The following is a 17,415-nucleotide window of genomic DNA, read 5'->3' on the forward strand; positions in this document are numbered from 1 at the left end:
GCTGTGGCGCAGCGATCTTGCTTTGGGAGTGCAATGAAGCGCTCTTTGAAACACATGTAGACTTCAGCAGCCGATGCGGCGGTGTGTTCGGGTTAAGGAGGTGATTCAGGTTCATGGCGACTGATATTCGAGCTGAATATGCAATAGGCGAACGGGTTGTTAAGAAGAACACCCAGCATGGATGGAAGATAATTCGTATTAAGAATGTATGGGGCTGCATTAAAGCGCCTGTAGACTTGAATCCACAAGACTAACCAGAGTTCCTGTTATTCTGAGAGCTCAACCATGGTCCGCAGACGTGACCGCCCATCGCACGCTTCCATTAGTCACTCTCTGTATCGAGCGTCCTCCGCCTCTTGAACATATTCCTGACCTCAGCCCTACGTTCTTGGATCTCGTCTCTCTTCTTCTCCAACTCTGCGCGCTCTCGTTTCCATTTCTCCTGGAAAGCCTCGAAGCGCGCATCCATAACCTCCAATTCGTGATCAACATTGTTGAGGTCTTTCGTCAGAGCATTTTGCTGCATGACCAGCCTAGTGAGGGCGTCGAACTCTTCGTCTTCGGCCGAGCGCTTTGAGTTGCGCGGCGGGGCTGTGGGTGTTGCATCTGCTTCGGGGCTGGCAGACTTGGAAAACGAGGTCTTCGGCAGCGGCTTTTGCGCTGGTGTTGCATTAGGGATTGTACGACGTGCGATTGAAGGGGCCGATTTACGCGCAACGCTCTGCGGGAAGCGAGGCGCTTTAGGCGTGGGTTCATTGGCCAGCGTCGATTGGACGGCTTTCTCTGGGGTGTAGGAGCTGTCGCTACTCTCATCTGCTATACTGCCATCCATTGGTACGGTACCCGATGATTTGAAGGCGTCAGGTCCCATCTGATCGGAGATGTATTCCAGTGCGCAGCGGAGACGCTCGGGGTAGGCCTTGGTTTCGTGTAAGACGCAGTCCGTAGCGATTCCAGCTGCGATAAAATACCACTTGATCATGAGCGTCAATCTGGCTCGATCAGCTTGTTCGCTAGGACCGGTACTTCTAGGGTAAGTTTTGCTGAAAGGATGCAAGATGCGCTGCTTCCCAGTAGCTTCGGCGGACATTGACATGTAGGTACCACGAGCACTTTCCAGGTAAAATCGGATCTCATGGAAACCCCGCTGCACTAGTCGTACCATGTAGGCATAGATTCTGTGCTCTGTCTTCGCATGAGTTCCGACAAACAGTTTCTTCGGCTGGGCCTCTAGGATGTACGTCTGATCCAAGAATTCCATGTCATGAGCATCGGGAATATTCTCCAAGAGTCGCAACGAGCCGCGGTCAGCAAGGTACACCCATAGTTGTTGCAGGTCTGGATTTCCGTCCCAGCTCATACCATGTGGGGTATCGTACGTGACGGTGCTCTCAGGTGCGTGTCCTACGCCATTTCCGTTGGTAGACAGCAAGCCATTCGGGCTTTCCATGTCTTCCGGCTCCGAGCTTTCCTCCACGGTCTCGCCTGTTTCTCTGGGGCGCTTGTAGGTCTTATGGCCCCCATCGGTCTTCCCATAGGCCTTTCTCAGCACAGAAGATAACCGCCGACTAAAGTCTTCGTTCCACGCATCGATTTTGCTTATATGACCTTGCAACAGGAAATAGTAACGTATGATCATGCTAAGCATCCGCTTTTTGGTCTTCGTTCCATCTGTAAAGTGTTTAAACGGGACGATTAGAGGCTTCGTAATGGCCTCATCTCCGGTGATTAGTGGCAGCGTCGAGGTCGCGCTGTCATCGCCAATGGATCTGAGGCAGTAGCGAACCTCCCAACCACCGCCGGATGGCACCAGATAAGTAAGTATGTTGCGGTTGCCTATGCTACCGATCAACAGACTTGGGAGTTCCTCATCATCCAGTGCAGGTTCAATCCAGGTCAGGGAATCCGCTGGTGGCAGTGCATCCATGCAGGAGTCGGCGCCGGCCTTCGACATTAGCTTTCGAATGGTCTGGAGGGCCATGTTCCGGTTTTCGTTGAAGATGGTAAGTCTCGGAGGAGAGCCGTTTGTGTCGCGTCCCAGCGCATCCAATGTCTGGTCAATTGTTTGTCAAGGGTCACGGGCCTTGTTGCGAGCGAGTCGCGCGGTAATGTTGGCGCGTCTGAGCTACTACGCGTCGCCAAACGCTCGACCCCCTACACTCAGAATATTTAAGAAAGCATGCGGAAAAGTCTGGTGCAAGCTCATCTGAACTATAGTAAAATGTATCGTGTGGACGGGTGTTGATGATAAGGCTAGGAAGATGCAGGTCGCAGGAGCGTTGCTTGTTCCGGGATGGATCAGGCGGCCCACTGACGCTAGCGTGAACACGTGCACGTGCACTGGAGTAATCGCGTGCACACCTTCTATGGCATTCTCAAATGACGACTCATCTCATGATTGTGTGTTTACGCATTCGAATTGCCAGCTTATGAGATTCAAAGAACGTGGCTGCTATTTCTTATCAGCTTCCAGTCATCAAACCCTTTTATATGTTAATTAAATCTGAAATCTGTCATCGAACAGCACAAATAGCTGAGAGTGAGCCGTCTCTGGCGACACTACCACTGATTCAAAAAGCTCTCTATCGGCTCGTCAGTTCGATACCCCTTAAGTGCAGTCTTATGGGGACACTTCCACTAGGCTTCATTTTTTGCTCTTTTTGATTCCATGAGGTGCACTTTCACCTTCACTTTTGAGGCCGAATGCGGCAATGATGTCACACTGCAAACGCAACGCACAGTGACCTCGAATTGAGCTTTGCTAGCTCTATCTTTTTGACCTTCAACCTCAGATTCTTACATCCCTTTACCACCTACATATCCTCCACGATGGCTCAAAACATTGAGTCACTACCCCCCGGCGCCTACACCCACGACGAGATCAACGCGCTCGCGGAGAAACACTTCCCCGACGCCTACAACGCGCTCCTCGACGTCGACGACGTGCCCTGGGAGCGGCCTGACTACGACAGAGTCGGCTTCTCCTCCTACTCGCTCTTCCTGGGCAACGTTGTCCTCGACAACATAACGTACAAAGCCTCGGCATATATGACAAGCCAAGGACACATCCAGTTCTTCCGCCGCAACATCAGTCTTTCGCGACGCGATAACGAACGCCTTTCTCTGGTCAGCCTTTGGGCATTTCTGGACGAGAATTCCGAGCGCCCAAGCATGGATAATCTGAAGGCATTGTGCGGTTTCTACTTCGTTGCCGCCGGATATGCCGAGGTGGTGAATGCGAAGAAGGGTTGGTTCCGGGATTTGAAGATGGCTTGCACCAAGGTCGGTCTCGGCCTTGGAGCATTGGTCGATGAGCCTGCGGCTTCTGGTCTGGGTGGGGAGGCGGAGAGGAATGCTGAGAGGGCCCTAAGTTCGCACGATGGCGACGTTGAGGACAACGTGGATTCTGGAGACGAGACGGACGTCACGGTGGGGGCGGAGATGAGGGGCCTGGGTGCTGGAGTCGACGAAGTCAAGGTTGCACACATCCTGCAACGGCTCCTGATCGTAGTCAAGACCAAGCAAGAGAGCTGGGGTGAACGGATTGAGGCGGAACTGAAGTGGGCCTGGCCAAACTACAAGAAGCACTGGAGATAGGAACACAGCCGGGCTAGGATTTGAGAGATAAGAATACCGCTAGAACGCTGAAAATGACGAGACTATGAAGCTACTGCTGTTGCTCCTTGCACCTTTGCTGTTTGGTCCATTTACTGAACTTGTCCTTCTTCCACCCGCTTTTCCAGGTGAGTGTGACCCTTTCTCCATCGATGTTCAACTTTTGTGGCTCCTTGTGTGTTCCAAAGCGTATACTGCTGCTAAGGTGACACTTAGTCGGCGGGTTCTCGTTCCAGTTCTTCTGAGTGACCGAGGAGTAAGACCACTGCACGCAGTATCTGCTGTTGTCGCAGGACTCTTGGCATGCCTCTGGGGACGCTTCTCCGTTCCCAGCGCGATCCGCGTCCTGATGTTCGCCGCCTTGAAAGAGGATATTCCATCGGTTGTTCGAGGATTCGGAGGATAGGTTGTCCCAGTCATTGCGTGTGTAGTTCAAATCTTCCGGGGTCATGAAGCGATACCACAGATCTGCAAAGCGCAGGGTGGGCTGGTCCGAGGGTCGGTCCTTCTCCAATCTGAGCAGATCACTGCCGATATCCGGTGTGATGTGGTGCATCAACAGGATAGGCTCGCACCATATGGCAGGCGAGAAAGGCACCGTGCTTGGGTCGAATCCAGAGATGCTGGGCCAGACTGTGGTAAAGGTGATTTTCACCTCGGCCTGCAGCGCGCTGGCGACGAGGTCGAAAGCTGTTGTATGGTCCGCAATCTGCTCCCGCCAGTTCTGGATAAAGTCTTTGCGCTTCTTGAACAGCTCCAGCATCACTCCTCGCGAGAGGATGAACGACGTGCCTCCAGCGGCGAAGGGATCGGGGACGTGCGCCGTCGCCGGGGCAGGTGGGTTGCCAAAGAAGTGCTTCGCGTCTGGGTCGTGTTGACTCAGCCAATCGAGTAGGTTCGGTCTGTTGACGTACGTCTCATCGCCGGCGAAGACATACCAGCTGCGGTCTGGCCGGTACTCCCACGCAGATGCCATTGTCTCGAGTATCTTGTACTTGTCCAGGATCTCCATCTCCCTCTTCTCTTCTTCCGGGTCCTCCTTCTTCAACTTGGTCAGGGGTATGCTCCTCCGCGCATAGTCGACCTGAGCGCGGTATCGCTCCAGCTGCTTCGTCTTCTGTATGAAGTCGGATTTGTAGCGCCAGATGACGTCGAAGACGGGCCATCTTCCAATCTGCGTTTGTAGGTCCGAGAACAGCAGGAGCGTGCCGTGGTCTTGTTCGTTGGTGTTGAGGATGAGGGGCGTGACTTTGTTGTAGACGTCGTTTGCGGTCGTGGTGACGGCGACGACAAGCTGGTCATGGTCGACTTGGTGCGGACCGAGGTTGGACTCTTGCTGCGGGCGCTTGCTCGGCGGGAGCTCTTCGTCGTCGTAGGTGCGCGGCCAGCCCTTGACCCAGAAGAAGGCATATATGAGGATGACGCTGAAGACGAGGCGGGCCGGGCGCGGCATGTGCTTCCGGTAAGACGACATGGTCGCTAGCGTTTGCTGTGTGGCATCTGAGGGATTAGTAGCTAAAGAAGAGTACAGAGATCAAGATCGAAGATGCCCAAAACGTGTTTCACCCCATCGCAATGGCCCGATCGATGTTTGAGAAAAAGCGCGTTGCGAACGTCCGCCCGCATTCAGGGGAGCCTAGGCCCGACCGAGACGCGTGGAACAGGCCTGGTGTGGCGCGGCCTCGTATTGCTGAGGGACACGCGTCGCGGGGGCATCAGTGTAGCATGGTTCTGAGATCCGTATCTACACCGTCGACAAAGCCTTTCGCATTCCAAGACGCGACCTACATAGTACAACGGCGAGAGACGCCGCATGAGGCGTTCCTGCCCTCTTGGCGATGCATCGGAGGAACAGCCGCTCATCTCCGACGATCAGCAGATCGTCGCTACGACTCCCTGCGTCTACGATCCCTCTCTTCCTCGTCACATTCCATTAGCTCCGGTACTCCATATACCTTCAGCAGCGCAAACTGGCGATGATTCCGTGGTCGCGATGCTTGTACGGTACGCTCACAGCAGCTGGCCTGTATATCCGATAACACCGAAGCGAGCACGTTCCCCTCACCTGGACCCGTTCGGTGGTCTCTATACAGTAAACGGTGGAAGATCTTGTGGAGTCTTGATGGAAACAAAGAGCCAAGCAGTGATGACTTTGAGATGCGATGCAACAGGTGGTGTTCATGTAGAAGGAATCGATGCTGATCCCATAGTCACCCACCTCGTGAAACCAAGCCATCGAGCGAACTACGTCCGCCTGGGTCAACACGGTTTATTAGGAGGGGCGATTGCCATCGTATTCAGAAAGCCACCCAATGCTGCGACCGCTCGACCAGTTGCTGTTTTCTGCGGCAGACACACAGTATCTGCTTGCTGTGGAAGTGTCAGTGTTTACTCGACATATCCACTTCAGCGTAGCAAACCGCGAGCTGATCATCGATGCGGTTAAAAGCCCTCCAACCAGGCCTTTTCTTGTACGCCGTATAGCTGTACTAAAAGGGGATTGAGTACTGAGTCATTTTTATCGACCGCTCTGCCGAATTCACTACCTTGCACCGGAGTCCGCGGCAGGTTAGAGGACTAGGACTATACCTAATGATCTCGTCAGCTTGTGTACACTCAAGGCACCCTCCTAGCACTTGTACATTCATTAACGCAATTATCAGCTGCCTTCGATCCAACATGGTGTGACACAGCGATTAGTTGTGTGCATTGCCCAGCTGCAGATTGGGACATCGCGCCACGAAAATTATCAAAGTTGCTAATATCACGCTTTCTTCTATATATTAGATTCTCAAAACTATTCAACTATATTCTCAACCCGAGCCATCTATCTGTCTTTCACGTCCAGTCAAGATGTCAAATCAGAACCCGGAGTCGACAAATTCCCGAGAGGAGCGCCCGAAATGGCAGGAGGAAGGTTTCAATTCTCATCAAGAATGGCAAGACTGGCTAAATGAGTCTGAAGCCACTGATAATGCATACGACGCCCAGGCGGAGGCGCCGCCGCCTGATGACAGGGAAGAGGATGAGGGCTTCGACGAGGAGTTCGTTAGCGAGCAAGACTCAGAAGACGAAGACGAAGACGACGACGACGAATCGGAAAGCGGTGAGCCTGGAAAACACGTCGATTCCGAAGATGACAGCAGCTCCGACGAACATCTCGAGGCTGCAGACAACGGAGAGCCTGGAGTAGACGACACTTCAAATGTCGACGAGACTGTGCTCACTTCTATTTACGGCTTCGGTATGTAATGATACATCTTTGCCAGACACAATCTAACACAGTAGGTAGCGCACGACAAGAACAAAGAATATGCTCTCGTCGAGCACTCAGCTCGCGGAGCTCTCAACGCTATCACCATAGCTCTTCAAGACATCATAAACAGGAGCCAGGCCCGACAAGGTGACCCACAGAGTCTTGCGAAAGAGATCAAGAGCGCCTTTGCCACGACTTTACCTACGTATCTAAGCGTCCAGGCAGTGCTCCAAGGTGGACAACAAGTCAGTCTTTCTCAAGTGAGTATAAGAGCAGCCAGCTGACTGAATTAAAGGGTATTGGGCGGCCGCCTCCCCTCAGCGACATTTCTTCGCAGCGTAATCAACCATTTATTGGAACCTCTGCCGCCGTGTCTGTTCCACCCTCTCCGCCTCCGCCACCACCGTCAACGACTAGCGGTCTCGTACCCTCCGCTCCGCAAAGAAATGTACGTTGCATCTCTTAATGATATCTGCACGGCGCTAACATTGTGTAGGGAATCAGCGGTTCCCAGGGAGACGAAGACGTCAACAGCGACAATGAGGAGGAAGTTCAAGAGATAACGACACCACATCCCGACTAGAGCAATTCAGGCCTAAATGAATAGGCAAGTGATTCATGTAAGAGGTGTGGCGATGGAAGCGCCAGCTGTAGTCTGCTGAAGATAGGTGTGCGTGATGAAGAAGTTCACATTGGGTCAAGCTTGAACTTCCAAGATAGATCGAGGATGCGATATGAATACACAGTGTACGGGTGACGCAGTTCCTTTGTAAGTGCATGGCTGTGAAAAGGGTCTGCGTATAGGCCTGATTTGGACGAGCACCTTTCACCGGCAGAGGAATTTTCGTCACCGTTCACTTGACTTTCTCATACATCGGTACTCTCGATCTCAGCACTCTGCATCCTCTTCAACCTCAACGCCGCCAGAACCTCTTCAACATCACCATGGCGACTACTGATGCTGACATCAATGTCACAGGTCTAGGTCAAGGCCCCGTGGCACTTCCAATCCGAGCGCCTTCGCTCGCCATTTCGTCTTCCGTTTCGCCTACTCAGGCACATCCCATCAAACACTACGGCAGCGATGCGAAAATCTTCAAGGCCGCCGACCTCCGCTTCGATGACGGCTCGTTCAACAAGCCTGGCACCAAGGCTTACTACAAGAGCTTTGGGTTCCGCGAGAAGACAAAGGGAACCAGCGATCAAGAGATGAACGGAATGAGGACCGAGAAGCAGTCACTCGTCATGGTATTCAGCAGAAACGCTGTCAGGCGATCTGCTGTGACTGGATCTGTCGCAAACAGAGCACGAAAGCTGAGCAAGAGGCAGTAAGTGCGCTCTTTGGTCCAAATGAGTGAGTCTAATGCCTCCATAGAAAGTTCATGCGCAAGGTCAACAACGACGAGAAGTTTTTCGAGTGGGATTGAGTACCTGCCAAAGAGTTGGAGTACGGGCAGGAGACAACAAGCCCGACTTCCGCTCACGGAACGAGGCCTGACGTCATGAAAGGCCTGGGAAGTTGTTATTGAGCAGCGAGTGTCGGTGTCTGTTCTTACCCAAAATCTGCGGCGACCGCTCAACTCGAGAAAGCTTCACTCGTCTCATGATCATATCCTAGTACCGCGCGTTTGTTTCGCAGTCACGTTCATCAAGGATCGCACGCGATCACAATCTAATACCACTCAGAATCCGGATCCTATAAAGTCTTGTTGCCTAGCTGTGTCTCAAAACCTGCACCTATTACCGCCCTCCTCTTCTTCTTCTACTTCTAACATTGCTTTGCTATACTACATCCATAATGCCTAAAGCATTCAGCGTCCCACATGATTCAGGTGGTCGCCGTACTCCACCGAATCCTCCGCCCACCAGGAAAACCGGTCTTTCTATGGTCGACTTCCAATATCAAGGTCCTCTAGAAGACGACCCTGTTACCACCATAGCCAGCGGTCTCCGCGAGAAACGACTGCGATTCACCAAAAAGATACCAAACGATCACGACAGCGATGTCTGTTCACCAAGGGACCGCCGCGCCGCCCTTGCCGTATTCGACGAAGCCATCGAAAAGATTCGCGAAGAGAACCGCCTCGAGATAACTACAGAGGCCGATTACAAGATCAGGGTGATCTTGGGAATCACCAAAGCGCAACCCTCTGCTTCTGTGTTCCAGAATAAGCAACAACTCGCGCCTATAGATCCCCAGTATGCAGAGCCACGTGTCGAATGGCACGACGATCCGTACAGCTATCATTCGACTTGGAGGTTGCAGCATTGGCGCGAAGACGGTTGGCCTGACTCATTTCCTGAGAAGGCCATTCAGAAAGAACGAACCATGCAAGGGGAGCCCAGATCTTGGAAAGATCAAGACTGGGCTGAGCCTGGAGGACTGAGTTGAGAGTCGGTGATTGTGGTAGGAATAATCATGGTTGAGAGTCCAAGCAGCATAGGTTGTCATCCAGAACCTCCACTTGCTGAGGAATTATCGAGCGAGGCAGGCCTCATGCAGTGATATAGATAAAAGCCCAACATCATGTTGAGATGCACGCGCAGAATCTCTTGTGTCCTGATGTCGACAATGCCTTCAGTTTCTAGTACGCCTTGATGTGACTGAGCTTATACTGGGCAGCTATCGTAGCCCCTCAAGCTGTTTCACACCTATTGTTACCCTAGGGATTAGCACTGTGCGATTACAGAGTAGGTCTGCATGCGAATGAATCCCCATACCATTCGTCCTGAAAAGTCTAGAGTCCATATTCGAAACTCTTGTTCCTCAGTAACAACGCACAACTACCAACCAAACATGCCCCGTCTAAAGAGAGATACTTCACTATGGCGAGCTCGAATGGAAAGGGCAAAGAATCAGACTGGGCCAGGCCATCCGGCTTCGATGTCGGTGTTACAGGTGGCTACTGCTGAAGAAACATTCGCTTCACCCGACCAACAAGACGCCAATTCTTCAAATACGTCCACGACTCATATTTCACAAAGTGTAACAAGATCCAAGAGCCGCCATGGTGGAGCTTCTCCATGGGTCCGCCGTACCACACGCAATGTGAACGAGGTCTCTACTGGCCAAGTCCCAACGGAAGAGGAGCAATTGCAAGCTGCTCTGGCTGAGTCTTTGGCACAAGAACCCGCAAGACCCGCCCAGAAAGACCCTGTAAGAGAGACACGGAAGAGGAAGTCAAAGTCCAGGGGTCCTCTGACTTCGCAGAAAGCGCAGGAATCATTACGTCGACTCCCTGGACAGCACACTGCTCTGAAGCTACCAAAATTAAGAATTACAAACGACAGGATAGTGGTTGTCAGGGAAGTAGACAGCCTAGCACAATCGCTGGATACTGAAAAACCATTGGATGCTTTCGATCTTGAGAAAGCCAAAGAACTCGAACACCAACAGCAACTCCTCTTTCTGTCCAATCTCGAACGACAGGAAGGCTACATACGCCCTGCTCAAGGTGAGCATGAAAGCGCGATGCGAAGCACACTTGCTCACGATGTGGATAACGATGACTTCACTGCTGCATTCATCCTAAGGGCGATGGCAAACAGCGACATCACTGCTGATCCCGACAGCATGGGTTTCGTCCAGAGACTCATGAACCCATCCGCTCCTGGAACGACTTTGGAGTCGACCAACTCCGCTAAGAATGAAAAACCGCGCGAGGTTATACCCCTTCGTCGTTCGACACGAAAGAAACCTGCCGCTGATCCCGAGGCCGGAAACTCGTCTTCAAAGGCCATCGAAACCGAGAAACCAGCACCTGAGCCCTTAAGGCTAGACGAGGGTGAAGGTTTCATGCCATCCGCGGCAACGACTTCAAGTTCAAGTACGACAGTGCTTCCGGACGTCGAGCGGAAGAACTTGACACACTCCTGAAGCCTCCGAGCCGTCCTAAGGCCTTTCCAGCTGATCTTGCTGGTCAGAAGACTTTTCTCAATAAGAGCTTAAGAGTTCTGGGTACCAAACCGAAGGGCAACGCCGCAGATCAGATGGTTAAAGAAATGGAAATCGAACATGCGCAAACACAGCAAGACGTAGAGATGGCTATGGAGGAGGAGGACAGGTGGAATGAGCTTTGGGGCGTTGAGGAATGGGAGGAGTAGACCTTTCTGGGCGATGAGAAGACGCTCAAGTACTGCTAAAGAAATTGTATTTGTACACACCTTTGTGAATCTAGTAAGCAGTTACTCAATTCACGCACCACAAATTAGGCAGCCATTTACTACAGATAATTGTCCATTCATTTCTCATTCACGCTGCTTTTAGTGGTCTGCCTGGCCGTAGGAGGAATATAGTTCGCCGAAAGCCGAGACAAACTTTGTGATATAGTTTCTTGGATATCCATATCCTCTCTGCCACTTTGACTCGGCTAGCCCTCAATGAATCATAAAACCCCTTCATCCGATCCGAAAAGTTGGGCGAAATGTCGGATAATACACTAAATACGCCCACTTTCACGATGTCGAATCGCTCTCAGCAAGATACTGCTGCTACTACCAGGCCTCATCAAAGTTTAAGTCGCATGGGATCGGTTAGGAACCGCATTGCCAGGCCTGATCGAATAGGCGAACGTCATACCGAGCAAGAGCAAGAGGCAGCGAAGGCCATGCTAGTACTGAGAGGACTGGTTTTGTTCTCTGCAGAGGCTCAGGCAGCAGACATACTCCTCAATATGAGCAGGTCTGTCATGATCTACGACAGCGATGGTGAGCGGACGATCGCTGCAGAACCAACCCCGGATACGACACCAACGCGCCACGCTATATCACCTGCGAGTATCGCTATGACGTCAGTGCCCGGCAGAAATGTCAGTACGACAAATATTCCTGCCACTGAGGATGTAAATATTCCAGCTGTGCGGAAGATTACACTGGAAGAGTACATTAGGTTGAGAAAAGCGAAGAAAAATAGGGAAGCACATGAGAATGCTTGACCTTGGACAGTGAGGTAAGTCCGGGTATGATATGGGACTAGGTAGTGTACTTATCATCTACACAGCTTGAGTATCCTGATCCTGAGGCCGACATGTAGTCGCCAATGCCATCCACCAGCGTACTATGCACCACCCTTGGCCAGAGCGGCTGCCTTACGCTCGCGCTTCTCAAGACGGATGCGGGCCGTGCGATGAGTCTTCGTCTCCCCGGCGATTATCCTCCTTCCCCGAGGTGTTGCGGAAAGAGGCGCGGAGGGTGCAGGGGAGTTGGCGACGTAGTCGCTCGCCCACTTCGACAGCATCGGACCTGGCATGGTCGGAGGCCAGCCCTTGACGAGAATGGGGCTGCCGTTCGCCAATGCCCTGACCCTCTTGTCCATCATCTTGTCGAGGCGGTCGTACAGGCGAGATGCTGCGACCCCGGCCCACCACCATCCAACTGTGTTGCCTAGCAGCTCTTGCTGCAGGTCCCAGATGTCCTGGTTTAGACCGCGAAACAGCAGGTCGAAGTCGATTCGGTCCTGCTCGGTGGACTCGCCTGGAGCTTGATGTTAGTATGCGAACAAGGCGGATGTGGACTAGTCAGGGAATCCGCACCGTACAACACCGCTGGGTGGTCTCGATCTCGTTCTCAGGCAGAAACGTCTGCCCTCCGCAGAGGCGGAACTGCTCGTGGAGTTGGGATGCTAGATCCATCATGATGATATTGGATCGGCGAGACGAGTATCTGGAGGAGAGTATCGGATCAGTATGTGAGCCACGAAAATTTCAAGAAATTTTGAGGCAGGCGTGAGGTTGTTGTGGAGGTCGCTTGACGGCGCGCAATTTGCAAAGGTAGAGTTTGCTCTTTTCACCTGAGCACGTCCCCATGGTAACCGCCAGTTTCGTTTGCATTTTGTGCTGTTCGGTCTGAGCTCGTCGCTACGTCCCATCAGTACCTAGTTTTCTATCAGTACCATGCAGAATACAATGTCATGCTGCTATTTGATTGCGATGTTTAGGCGTACTAGGTACTGAGCTTTGCTGAGCTCATTGTTCTTATATGTGCGGCTTTGACAACCTTGGAAGTCTTGCAAGCAGCAAACGTGTTGACCTTACCCTCATACATAACCTTGTTTCTACTTAGCTGAACGACACCCATAACCTTCTTGAAAAGGTGTAGGACCTACACAAGCTTGTACAGATGGCTACCTTCACCCAACCTACTCCACCGATTGACTTTAGACGAGACATAGAAGCTTTCAATCTTTATCACGAAAAATGCACTACCAAACCGATCAAAGAGACCGTTGCACACCTCCTCTACGCTCTGGAGAATACAGAACCCATCGTAGACCGCACCGATGCAGTTTACACGAGATTCCGTAATGCCATGGTGGACTGGAAAATCAGGATCGATAAAAAACACGACGCAGATGCGAATCGATGGTACTTTCACAGAATGAGGATAGACTTCAGGGCAGTAGAAAGCCTGCTCTATGATGTTCCCACCGATTTGGATAGTGCCTTTGAAGGCGATACGGACGACGAGAATTCCGAAGATGGAGACCATGACGATGAGAGCACTGACGACGATGAATCTGAAGTGGACCAAGAAGAAGATACGCTCGCTGTAGCCCAGTCCGAGACTTCGACTGATACCCACGCAGATATTTCGACGCGTATCGACGAAGCGAGGGACGACACTGTAGCTGAGAAAACCCCAGACACGCCTTCACCCAAGACCAAAACGAAGCCGTCTGCGCGAACTACGCGTTTCAGCCGACGGCTCAAAGATCTCGACGCTCTCAGAGCACAAGAAGAAGAGAACATGCATTACAGTCCAAGGCGAAGAAAAGGCAAAGAGTTCAAAGGAGGACCTATCGACCCAGAGAAAGCGCATCTAGGCATCGGCGAAAGAGAACTAGCTGATCATGACGGAAACGTTGTACTCGCCGAACTGGAGAGTAATGTACGAGGCGCGGCTTAAGAGAAAACGAAAGAAGATGAAATCGACATATGAATTAGTAGGGTGAAGAGGATGGTGGGGGTGATGTCGTGCCCAGAGGAAACGATATGAGCGAACAAAGGACAACGGAAAAGGTGGGAAGGAAGGATGACGAAGTTCAAGGTTGAGATGGCGGGTGGCGTGTGCTTGGTGAGCTTAGTGTGGCGCGGCGAATCGAAATGTCGTGGCGTCAAGACCTGAGTTCCGCCACCAAACTTGGAATGCTTGTTGCAACCATCGCGCTGCATACATCAGCTTTCATCATCCTGGTTCTTTTATGACGATTAGATAGACGCGCATCTTCTGAGAATCGTAATCAAGAAAAAGTAATGAACATCAAGCAATCGACATAATCATGGGCATGAAAGTTATTTAGATTTACCGAAGCAACAATAGCTTCGAGCGCGTACCCTATGTAGCGAAGGGCGATGGACAGCGACAGAATATTAACAAGACACAGCCTAAGCAGTGCGCTCGATGGTAGTAGTCTCCATCTTGCCGTGCTCGGTAACCGTTCCGTCGTCGTGGCCGTGGTTGACGGTCTTCTCGACAGCCCTGACAGCCTCGTCGGCGAACTCCTTGTCTTCGAACACTGGGTACAAGTTAGTAATAGCTCAATATAAGTCGTCTTCATCATGTACTTACAGAAAGCAAGCTCCTCGAGCGTGCGGTTGTACGTCTCAGGGTACATAAGGTAGACGAAGCAGAACTCGAATGTAATCCATCCGCAGTAAATGGCAAAGTACTTCCACTGAATCGCGTCAAGAGCGATAGGGTTGACGTAGACGGAGAAGAACCCGGCGAGCTTGCCGAACATTTGCTCGACACCGATACCCATGGTACGCTGGGCGTAGGGGAAGAGTTCGACGAGGTAGGTGTATGTGAGCGAGTTGTTACCGATGTTGTAGCAGGGCGAGTATGCGAAGAAGAAGACGAGCGAGGCGATTTGCGCAGCCTGGTTCTTGGTGCCATTGGCATCGGCGACTTGGAGACGCTGGAAAGCGATGGTCATGGCCATGAAGACCATGGTCATGGATCCAGCGGAAAGCATGAACATCCAGCGACGGCGGAATCGAGTGACGACGAGGGCGATAGTGACACCGTTGATCAAACTCCAGCATTGGTTGGCGATGTTGATGCGCGTCTTGGCGTACTTGGTGGTGTATCCCATCATCTTGAATAGAAGATTTTGGTAGTACGAGATTAGAGTGTTTCCGCTCATCTGGGTGAAGAGACCGAGGAAGCAAGAGATGAAGACACGGCGTCGCATACCAGGTGTGCGAACCATGTCCATCCATGAGCGGCTTGAGTTCTCCATCTCGAGTTTGATTGTGGAACGGATCTGGGCCATCTCGGCTTGTACGAGGATGGAGTTGGCGTCGCCTTCGGCATGATATTTGGTCAAAACGGCGAAAGCTTCATCGTCGCGATCACGGCTGACAAGCCAACGTGGGCTCTCGGGTAGCAGGCTAGTAAAGTCAGTGCGGAACTCTAAAGACGTTCGAAGAAACGTACAAAACAGTGCAAATCTGGAGGATGGACGGGCAGATCTGCAGCAGAGACGGTGCTCGCCAGCCCCAGTTTCCAACCATCTCCGTTGTCTTGATTGAGATGGCAGCGGCAAGGATGGATCCGATGAAGTAAGAGGCGTTGAAGAGCGAGGTCATGAACGGGCGTTCCTTGGGGTAAGCCAACTCTCCGATCAGGGAAGAACCGGAGACAATGGCGAAGAGGATACCGAAACCAAGCAGCATACGTGCGATGATGTACATGCCAACTGATAATGCGTTAGATACGCCGCTACTGTGTATGTGGATGGGTTGTGTACGTACTGTGCTGAGCAAAACCTTGCAACAAAGCGCCAATGACCATAATGACGGAACCAACGAAGATAGACATGCGTCTACCATACTTTTGGCTCAACCAGGGTGCGACCGGAACTGCAAGAATGGAACCAAGCTGGTAGCATGAGGACATGAAACCGATGATTTTGGGTTCGATGCTGGCTTCGCCATCTGAGTCCTTGTAGCCTTCTCCAAAATCTGAGACTGTCAGCCTGGTGAATCTAAAGCTGCAACAATTTTGACTTACATGTGTTGAATGGAACTGAAAATTGAAGTGTGCCGATGAGCTGAGAGTCGAAACCAGAGGTAATCTCAACACCCATGCAGCAGCAGAACAGCCAGATGTACATGATGCGTAGATTCGGTTTCTTCCACCATCGCACCTTGTCCTGCTCCACCATGCGGGTGATGATGGGGTCGGAAGTACCATCCTGAGCTTTGAGGAGACCCATGATGCCGGTGTTGGATGCGCTGGAGGCTGCTGGTGCTCGAGCAGATTGGGGTATACCCTTTATAATACGGCGTGGCCCAAGGGCGGTCCACTACCCCGGCTCTTTACCCCAGATGCTCCGTAGCCTACCTAGGCTAAGGCGGAGAACACGACCGTAATACCGAACCTGCATCTTATATTGGGTAAGCGTCGCGGCGCGTTAGCTGCATACCTTGGCAGCCGGTTAAATTGGGCTTGTTCCTCCAATTATCGGGTGTTAATCATCCCGAACAAAGCTCAGAAGAGCCCGAACGAACGCCTTGCTGCTTGCAAGTGCATTTTTCGAGCCTGTGTTTAACCTGTTGGCTGGTACGTGACCTGCTCTCGTGTTGCACTTCGAAGTTGCAGTGGCACTTTTAGCGAGGCAGCGCCTAGTCGTGCTCTTCCGACGGCACGGACAGGAAATGTTGACCCGACACCGTGGATCTTGTCCTATGGCGAATTAACGGTCAATTTCGCAAGGCACGAACGGATTTGGGGTCCAACTTCAGATTGATGGGACATGAGATGATATGCTTATCATACCACGCCCTGGAGAGGACAGTAGTATTGTCAGGACTTGAAGATCATGTCCAGTCCCATGATACAAGCATCCAGCATCGGCTCATGATGATCCAGAGGCGCACGCACTAAGCGCGAATATCAGGAGGATTAAGCGGTAGCGATGGCTTACACGCGGCAAATGCTCGTGTTGTAGCTACCGAAGCGACAGGCGGGGGTTGATGCACGAATATCACGCCTTGGGACAGCGTCGGGGCGTCAGCATGGCAATCAAATTCGTATAGAGTCCACAACCAACTAGACCAAGCCCGTAGCTTGATGTTCTTGAAGCAATATGTCCGTGTGTGGGTACTTCATCGACGGGAAGCGCGTGGGATTGCTCCGAACATGCACGCGCCAGACAGATAGAGTGAGTGGGCCAGCCACTGAAGCCTTTCCGGGGTAAGTTAGCCCCAATGCATGGTAATCCTGATTCTTGGTGGGTGCTTCATCAATGTCCAACAACACTCAGGAAGAGTCGGATGTATTGCATCCCAGCCAAGCGGTACTTAAGGAAAGAGATCTCCACAAGGCATACCGTCTTGTTGCTGAGCATGAACGGCATCCACGGTACGCGCTTCAACTGTCGGTCAGACTTCCCGGAAACTTGGCGGGTGGTAGTCGTAAATGCAGCGTTGGCCAAGGGCCTACGACCAGCGCTGGCTTCGTTGCTGATTCGCATGGATGCGTGTAAGAGGGAATGATGACTCGTGTTGGGTAGCGCACCGCTTGTTTGCAGCCGACGCATC

General features: G+C 52.0%; 10 protein-coding genes across 10 annotated transcripts; 6 read left to right on the top strand and 4 right to left on the bottom strand.

The window, feature by feature from the left end:
* Positions 1-322: 322 nt before the first annotated feature.
* Positions 323-1,981, bottom strand: J4E93_003055 (uncharacterized protein; the record flags this gene model as incomplete). Its single annotated transcript, XM_049340995.1, has 1 exon — positions 323-1,981. One exon carries the CDS (start codon positions 1,979-1,981, stop codon positions 323-325), a length of 1,659 nt encoding a protein of 552 aa, XP_049201877.1.
* An 848-nt stretch (positions 1,982-2,829) lies between these two features.
* On the top strand, positions 2,830-3,597 carry J4E93_003056 (uncharacterized protein; the record flags this gene model as incomplete). The annotated part of the gene is made up of 1 exon (XM_049340996.1): positions 2,830-3,597. The coding sequence occupies one exon, from the start codon at positions 2,830-2,832 to the stop codon at positions 3,595-3,597; it is 768 nt and encodes a 255-aa protein (XP_049201878.1).
* A 70-nt stretch (positions 3,598-3,667) lies between these two features.
* J4E93_003057 (uncharacterized protein) lies at positions 3,668-5,089 on the bottom strand (the record flags this gene model as incomplete). The annotated part of the gene is made up of 1 exon (XM_049340997.1): positions 3,668-5,089. The coding sequence occupies one exon, from the start codon at positions 5,087-5,089 to the stop codon at positions 3,668-3,670; it is 1,422 nt and encodes a 473-aa protein (XP_049201879.1).
* A 1,379-nt stretch (positions 5,090-6,468) lies between these two features.
* Positions 6,469-7,454, top strand: J4E93_003058 (uncharacterized protein; the record flags this gene model as incomplete). Its single annotated transcript, XM_049340998.1, has 3 exons — positions 6,469-6,859; positions 6,908-7,131; positions 7,368-7,454. The coding sequence occupies 3 exons, from the start codon at positions 6,469-6,471 to the stop codon at positions 7,452-7,454; spliced, it is 702 nt and encodes a 233-aa protein (XP_049201880.1).
* Positions 7,455-7,816: 362 nt separating this feature from the next.
* On the top strand, positions 7,817-8,298 carry J4E93_003059 (uncharacterized protein; the record flags this gene model as incomplete). The annotated part of the gene is made up of 2 exons (XM_049340999.1): positions 7,817-8,199; positions 8,247-8,298. 2 exons carry the CDS (start codon positions 7,817-7,819, stop codon positions 8,296-8,298), a joined length of 435 nt encoding a protein of 144 aa, XP_049201881.1.
* A 371-nt stretch (positions 8,299-8,669) lies between these two features.
* Positions 8,670-9,263, top strand: J4E93_003060 (uncharacterized protein; the record flags this gene model as incomplete). The annotated part of the gene is made up of 1 exon (XM_049341000.1): positions 8,670-9,263. One exon carries the CDS (start codon positions 8,670-8,672, stop codon positions 9,261-9,263), a length of 594 nt encoding a protein of 197 aa, XP_049201882.1.
* A 405-nt stretch (positions 9,264-9,668) lies between these two features.
* Positions 9,669-10,975, top strand: J4E93_003061 (uncharacterized protein; the record flags this gene model as incomplete). Its single annotated transcript, XM_049341001.1, has 2 exons — positions 9,669-10,656; positions 10,779-10,975. 2 exons carry the CDS (start codon positions 9,669-9,671, stop codon positions 10,973-10,975), a joined length of 1,185 nt encoding a protein of 394 aa, XP_049201883.1.
* A 952-nt stretch (positions 10,976-11,927) lies between these two features.
* Positions 11,928-12,504, bottom strand: J4E93_003062 (uncharacterized protein; the record flags this gene model as incomplete). The annotated part of the gene is made up of 2 exons (XM_049341002.1): positions 11,928-12,343; positions 12,408-12,504. The coding sequence occupies 2 exons, from the start codon at positions 12,502-12,504 to the stop codon at positions 11,928-11,930; spliced, it is 513 nt and encodes a 170-aa protein (XP_049201884.1).
* A 644-nt stretch (positions 12,505-13,148) lies between these two features.
* J4E93_003063 (uncharacterized protein) lies at positions 13,149-13,774 on the top strand (the record flags this gene model as incomplete). Its single annotated transcript, XM_049341003.1, has 2 exons — positions 13,149-13,153; positions 13,246-13,774. The coding sequence occupies 2 exons, from the start codon at positions 13,149-13,151 to the stop codon at positions 13,772-13,774; spliced, it is 534 nt and encodes a 177-aa protein (XP_049201885.1).
* A 479-nt stretch (positions 13,775-14,253) lies between these two features.
* On the bottom strand, positions 14,254-16,088 carry J4E93_003064 (uncharacterized protein; the record flags this gene model as incomplete). Its single annotated transcript, XM_049341004.1, has 5 exons — positions 14,254-14,384; positions 14,438-15,261; positions 15,308-15,569; positions 15,625-15,834; positions 15,884-16,088. 5 exons carry the CDS (start codon positions 16,086-16,088, stop codon positions 14,254-14,256), a joined length of 1,632 nt encoding a protein of 543 aa, XP_049201886.1.
* Between the last annotated feature and the right edge of the window lie 1,327 nt (positions 16,089-17,415).

The sequence above is a fragment of the Alternaria ventricosa genome (assembly GCF_023758065.1).
Source record: "Alternaria ventricosa strain BMP 2768 chromosome Unknown scaffold_4, whole genome shotgun sequence".
Lineage (NCBI taxonomy): Eukaryota > Fungi > Ascomycota > Dothideomycetes > Pleosporales > Pleosporaceae > Alternaria > Alternaria ventricosa.